The sequence below is a fragment of the Balaenoptera ricei genome, chromosome 1, assembly GCF_028023285.1.
Source record: "Balaenoptera ricei isolate mBalRic1 chromosome 1, mBalRic1.hap2, whole genome shotgun sequence".
Classification (NCBI taxonomy): domain Eukaryota; kingdom Metazoa; phylum Chordata; class Mammalia; order Artiodactyla; family Balaenopteridae; genus Balaenoptera; species Balaenoptera ricei.
Genome location: NC_082639.1, coordinates 28,784,539 through 28,791,177, shown reverse-complemented (window position 1 = coordinate 28,791,177; position 6,639 = coordinate 28,784,539). Strand labels below are relative to the sequence as shown.

The 6,639-nt window shown below is 51.0% G+C and overlaps 1 protein-coding gene across 1 annotated transcript; it reads left to right on the top strand.

The window, feature by feature from the left end:
* The first annotated feature begins 1,876 nt into the window (after nucleotides 1-1,876).
* On the top strand, nucleotides 1,877-5,901 carry C1H1orf216 (chromosome 1 C1orf216 homolog). The gene is made up of 2 exons (XM_059896875.1): nucleotides 1,877-2,036; nucleotides 4,126-5,901. Exon 2 carries the CDS (start codon nucleotides 4,131-4,133, stop codon nucleotides 4,818-4,820), a length of 690 nt encoding a protein of 229 aa, XP_059752858.1. The 5' UTR covers nucleotides 1,877-2,036; nucleotides 4,126-4,130; the 3' UTR covers nucleotides 4,821-5,901.
* The last annotated feature ends 738 nt before the right edge of the window (nucleotides 5,902-6,639 follow it).

Sequence of the window (6,639 nt, the reverse complement as noted above, 5' to 3'; positions counted from 1 at the left end):
TTGTAGGCTGATAATGGCTATTAAGGGGAAACAGAGTTGCTACTACTTAATGAGCGCTGAGAGGTGCGTCAGTGGGACCCAGGGGATGACCTTGTGCTCTTCTATTAATCAAGATTCTTTTGATTGCCAGTGAAAGAAATTCCACTCAAGTTAGGCTTGGCAAAACAAGGGTCTTGTTGCAAGGTATACCTAGGCCTCAGGAAACAGGGACAGGACCATCACCAGGACTTCTGTCTTCCTGTGTCTGTATGTCAGCACTATTTTCTCCTACTACAGACTGACTTCTATTTGGCAGGAAATGTGATTGGTACAGCCCTAGGCTCACATCTTCCCTGCTTTGTCTTCCTTTAATTTTATTTCAAAAAGTCCCAGAGAAGGACTCTGACACCTAGAGTGGGAGTCCTATTCCTAGATTCATCAGGCTTCCATATGACCCACCTAGTTAGAGCTGGGAGAGACAGGAGAGGTAGGAGGAGGCACTATTCAGGGCCCACCAAACAAACAATTAGATTTTGTTGTGACTTTATGACATAGGAAGACCTGTATCATTGCAGACCACCAAAGCTCAGAGACTTTACAAGTGAGGATTTGGGTCACCTCATAAGGAAAAAAACTCCAGCTGAAGGTAAGGGGAACTTGCAGTGGATAAGGGAAAAGGGAGACTAGTTAGGCTTCAGGACCTGATGTAGAAATGGGGCTGAGGTCTCCACATATATATTTTTAGCTGGGGGAGTGTCCAAAGCTTGAGTTACTTCTGCCTTTTCCCTCTTAAAATAGTTGTTGTAATCATGAAATTTTTTTTTCTCTTCCATTTCCCTTATTTTGTATATAGGATTTGTTGGTGTGATTTAATTTGCCATTTAATCTCTAGGTTGCAGAATGGTAAATTGGAATTAAGTTGGAAATGGAAGAGGATGCCTCATTATGGAGATCAGACTCAAATTCTTCTTTTAAAACAAAAAAAGCAAAAGAAAGGAAGGAGGGAAAGACAAGGGTATTTTTTAATGTATTATGATTCAAAGATGAATCCATATGAGTTTTGTTTTGTTTGTTTTTAATTGGTGGCATGGAGGGGGTAGCATGAGGAAGGTATAGCCAATTGCTTGGTTTACTCAGTAAAGCTGGGGGGTCGGAAGGAACCTCCCGGAAGCTCATGTGCCCTAAAGGCTAAACTTGTCCCAGACTTCTTTCTGGGGCTGCGTCTCCCTAACAGCAGCCAGTGCTTTTTGGTTTTATCCTTAGAGTCAGCAATTACTTTGTTCAGTAAGTGACTTTAATTAAATAAGCACAAAATGAACATATAACTTCAAATTGTGATAGATGCTATCAAGAAAAGGATCAAAATACCCTGGGATAATATAAAAGGGGGAACTAATCTGGCCTAGGAGGTCAGAGAAGGTTTATCTGAAAAGAAATCTTAAATATGAGAGGGGGAAGAGAATTTTAGGCAGAGGGAACAGTGTGGCAGAAAGGAGCGTGAGGCCCAGTTCCAGAGACTGAAGGGCAAAGGCTGAAGCTGGAGAGACAGAGCAGGACGCTCAGAGCCCTGCGGCTGCAGCCTTAAGGATTTACCCTGCAATGCGGAAGCCACTGAAGGGTTTTAGGCAGGAGGGTGGTGACATGACCAGATTTTCATTCTGAAAATGTCACTGCATGTGCAGTGAGGAAAACCGATCGGAGGGACCCAGTAAATGCAGTTAGGGAATTAAACAGGACCTGCAAGGTCTCAGTCCAGGCTGCCGAAGGCGGGGGAGGCGATTCCGACTCTCCGGCAGGCGCGCGGCTCCGTGGAAAACCGAACCGGCACACGTGGGCCAGGCTGCCCCGCCCCGCGGCGCTGACGCCACCTGACTCGGCAGTCCCGGCTTTCGCTGGGCGCACGGCCCAGGATACCACACCCCACGCGCCGGCCCGCGTGGACGCCCAAGCCTAGGGATTCCTCTACCCACCCCCCCTCCTCGCAGCCCCGAGGGACGAGTTCCCGCCGCGGGGCCCTCGGAACCAGAGCCAGCCGGGCGGGGCGGCGCCTCCAGGCCGTGAGTCGGGGCCCGGAGCGGGAGGGTTTGGACCCCAGCAGGGGGCGGGGGTCACAGCCTCTGCCCAGCTGCCTCTTTTGGAGAGATTAGGGATGGACGGTCAGTATCCTCTGTCTCCTGGGGGTAGTCTCCCTCTCCCGCAAGGCTAGGCAGGAAGGGAGGCCGCCTCCCCCCATCCTTACAGAGCGCTCTCCCACACACAAATTGCGGATTAGCTTAGAGAGAAGCCTGATCCTGGGGTGTCTCGGTTCCCATTTTACCGTCTCCGAGAACCCCTAGATCCTCAGCAAGACCCCCACCTCATTCCAGCTGCCTTCACGGCCCCGCCCAAGTTTAGAAAATAGAAAACATTTGGGCGGGGACGATCTCCAGGCACCTTGCTTAGCGGGGTGGAGTCTGTAGGTTGAGAAGGGACTGTCCCTACCACTGCCCCCAGGACTTCTTCCCACTACTGGATGTGGGGGGGGGGGGGGTCCCTGCCACCTCCACTTACACTCTCCCTCACTCTTACTGATCCCCAGTTTTTCTAATCCTAGTAATTTATGGTCAGTAGGAACTTCTTGTCAATTTAACCCCTTATTTTGGGTGAAGTCGGTTATTGGGGAGGAAAGAATAATGTGGTGTGTTCTCTCTCTAGGGCCTCAGGATGGAGCAAGCTAGAGGCAGGGACCCGGGATAGTACTAGACATGGAGGGAAGGGGCAAGGTCAGAAGAGAGGCTTGTCAGTGGGAGAAGGGCTTCCTCACTGGGCAGAGGAGGGAACCCAACCCAGCTCTTCCAGCCCTGGGCAGTCAGCAGTAGCCTCTGCTACTCTTGGCCCGTCTCCCCACTTCAGTCCCCCTCCCCCATTCACTTACTCACTCAGCAAGGATGTGCTGATGCCTGCTTAGTGCCACGTTCTGTGCTGGCTCCTGAATATGATGGAGGGTATATAGAGGAATTCCATGTCTAGCTAGGGAGCCAGTAAGCTGCTATTACAAGATAGAAAACAAAAACAAAAAAAAGTTGAATAGACATTTATTGGTCATAAACTATGTGCCGGGGACAAGAAACAGACATGAATAAGACAGCATGTACCCAGGGCAGTGGGGATCCTGAGGAATGCATAGTTAACTGTGTGTGTTTGTGTATATCGGGGCAGTGGGGAGGATATCAGGATGGCTTCAGGGAAGTGGGCGTATTAGAGCTGCGTTTTGAAGTATGAAAAGGAATTTGCTGGGTGCAGAAGGGAAGAGCTTGGAGGGAAGGAGAGAGGAAGGATATTATAGGCCCAGGGAGTTGTATGAGGAGAATAATGGTGTGTCTGGAGATCTCTGAGCAGTGTGGAGGCAGAGTGGCAAGAGGCAAGTCTGGAGCAGTGATCAGGGGCCAGATGAAGCACGGCCTCACAGGCCGGGAAGAGGGTTAGCAGGAGGTTAGGGAGGGAGCCATGACAAACTTACATTTTTAACTAGAGGCAGAGAGATCAGTAAAAAGCCATAGCAGTCAGTAATCCAGGTTAGAAATGGCCCAAACCAAGAGAAAGGGAAGACGTATGTACATGCACGTGCGTGTGTGTGTGCACACACACGTACACTCGAAGGTTTTTAAGAGGAAGAAGTGTCCAAATTTGATGGCCAGTGAGAGGGGGAAAGAAGCCGAATGAGGAGTCCAGGCTGCTCTCAGTTTCTGGCTGGTGTGACTGACTGGAGAGTGGGGCCGTTCTGCTGAGGACACTGAAGAGGGAGGATGGGGTGGGCCATGTAGAATTTGAGGGGCCTAAGGTTGGATGCAGAATTTGGTAGCAGTTGTATCTGGGCTGGAGACAGATCTGAGAGTCACCAACACATGGTGGTTCTGGAAGCTATAGCAGAGGATGAGGTCATCTGGGAGAAACGCATAGAAGGAGAGGACAGCCTGCCTCGGGGCTGAGGGAAAACCCTGTGAGGAGACTGAGAATCAGCCGTCAGAGAGGGAAGAGGAAAACCACCGAGGGAGGTGTTACCAGAGCCAAGGGAAAGGAGCAGCCTTGTCCCTGCTGCTAGGCTGCCTCGACTTCAGGCACCCCACCCTGTCCAGCCCTGACTCATTCTCTGCTTCCCTTTTACAGACCAGATGTTTGCCATCCAGCCAGGGGAAGCTGAAGGGGGGCAGTTCCTGGGGGACCCGCCTCCTGGAGTATGTCAGCCCAAGCTTCAGCCAGACAGCAACTCCAACTTCATGGCAAGTGCCAAAGATACCAATGAGAATTGGCATGGGATGCCAGGCCAAGTGGAACCCATACTGTTGAGGAGCTTCTCCGAGTTGCCCTCTGACAACCAGGCCTTCCAGGATCCTGGACTCCCTGAGGGGGAGGTCCGCAGCCCACCAGAGGGGGCAGAGATCCCTGGAGCTGGGCCTGAGAAGATGGGTGGTGCCAGCACAGTCTGCTCCCCTCTGGAGGACAACGGCTATGCCAGCAGCTCCCTGAGCATTGACAGCCCTAGCTGCAGCCCTGAGCCTGCCTGTGGGACCCCTCCCGGCCCTGGCCCTCCAGCTCCCCTTCTGCCCTCGGTGGCCCAGGCCGTACAGCAGCTGCAGGCTCAAGAGCGCTATAAAGAGCAGGAGAAGGAGAAGCACCATGTGCACTTGGTGATGTACCGTCGCCTGGCCCTGCTCCAGTGGATCCGGGGCCTGCAGCACCAGTTGGTTGACCAGCAGGCCCGTCTGCAGGAGAGCTTTGACACCATTCTAGACAACCGGAAGGAGCTTATCCGCTGTCTCCAACAGAGGGCAGCACCATCCACACCCCAGGACCAGGGCTAAGGGTGTCTCTGTACAGGGGTGCAAGGGTTTATGTATATATTTGCAGGCATGTGTGTGGTTGTACACAAGCAACTACAGATTATTTGCTGGTATGAGTGCAGGGAAGCATAAGTGAGTATGTCAGTGCTAACATGTAGGCAGATGTGCACAGGCCGTGTGAGAATCAGCAGCCCTATGTGTGAGTATATACATATGTGTATGTATAGTATGTATGTAGGAGGAAGTAAATTTGTATATGCATGTGTGGACGGGTACCCCACGGTGTGTGTATATGTGCATGAGTGAAGATATATATGCAAAAAATGTGTGTTTATGTATGAGTGAGTTTGAGCATGCAGATTTGTGGGTGTTTGTGAGTGAGCCCTTGTGTGTGCAGGCCTATGTGTAGGGGTGCATGTGTGCAGGTGTGTGCATGGGATGTATACATTAGGAGCATGTATATTTGCAGGCTGACTCAGGAGCAAGTGTGTGCAAATATATGTTCAATTGCACACGTGAGGCATCCATCCATACCTTATGTTACCCGTGGTCTCCACTAGCCTTTTTTCTCCACAGGGTCCCACTGCTCCCTGGAGAGAGGGCTAGCCTGCTCTCATTATCTGAAGGTTGTGGCTTATCCTTTCTCTTGGATTTCTCGGCTACCTCTCCTTATCCCTCCCCTTCACTCCTCTCAGATCTTGCTCTGCTAAGGCTGTTGTCCCTGATGGTGGATTTGCTGTAGGAAGTTAGGTTGCTACTCTGGCCTACTATGGCTTTTTGGCTGCAATTTTGCCAAGGCAATTGGTAGAGAACTGGTATCAGGGAAGGGAGCTAGAATGGTGATTGACACCATGGCAGGCTTGGAGGCGGGATCAGAGAAGAAGATAGGGGACTGTCCCACTTGCACTCTGCCACTGGGCACGTGGGAGATGGGGATGGGGGAGATGATGATGGCAGAACCCTGAGAAGACTAGGAGAATGGGAATTCTACAATACCAGTTCCAAACAAATCACACCTCTCCACTGCAAGGGAGCTGTTGCAAACCATATTGACTTAAGCTTCTGATGGAAAGGAATCTGTGTTAATATAATGTCATATGTCAACTACACATCAATAAAAAAGAAAAAAGAAAAGGAATGTGTGCTTTCTAAGCTTGCAAGGAGTGGAGAAGTGTTCCAAGGCTGTTGGAGAAAAATCTTACTTCCCTCTCTGTGCTTCTACTTGCTGTGCCTCTCTGGCTGTAGCAACATTAGGTGTCAAATTAATTTGGTCAATTTCCCTGAAATCAGACTGTCTGGGCCAGGAGGAGCCACAGTTTGGCTCTCCAGAGTGGGCAGTGGGCAGTGTCAGTCCAGCCACTAGAAGCTCTTAGATGCTGGGCCATAACCTCTTCTGTGACTGCATGGGGTTGATAGGCCCCAGCAGAGGCTCCGTGAGGTGGAGAGCGGGTGAGTTCTGGAGAGAACCAAGGACTAAAGTAGTTGAGCTCCCTGCTTTGCTTTTGGGAGCCAAGAGGATGCAAAATCCTGATAGGTGAGCAGTGACACAGAGGTCACTGGGGCCTCTGGCCCTGCCTCCCTATCCGTAAAATGTGTGGGTACGTAGGTGAAAGGTATAGGGAGTGAGGCTGAAGCAATGGCCCTGGGAACTCTGTGTCTCACTTTTGCACCTTGAGTGTGAACCTGGCCTCTGGACCAACGAAGATAAACTGGGGCAAAGAAATTCATTTCTTGGGTTTGTGTTTCTATTCTACCTGTTGTTAGGTGACCTCTTTTCCTCACTGTCTGAGCTCCCCTTTTGAGCAGGGTTCTGGGCTGGGAGATGGGGCGTGGGTGTTGG

What these genes read in the sequence shown, in the direction of transcription:
- C1H1orf216 (XM_059896875.1), top strand. Translation starts at nt 4,131, where the DNA reads ATGTTTGCCATCCAGCCAGGGGAAGCTGAAGGGGGGCAGTTCCTGGGG.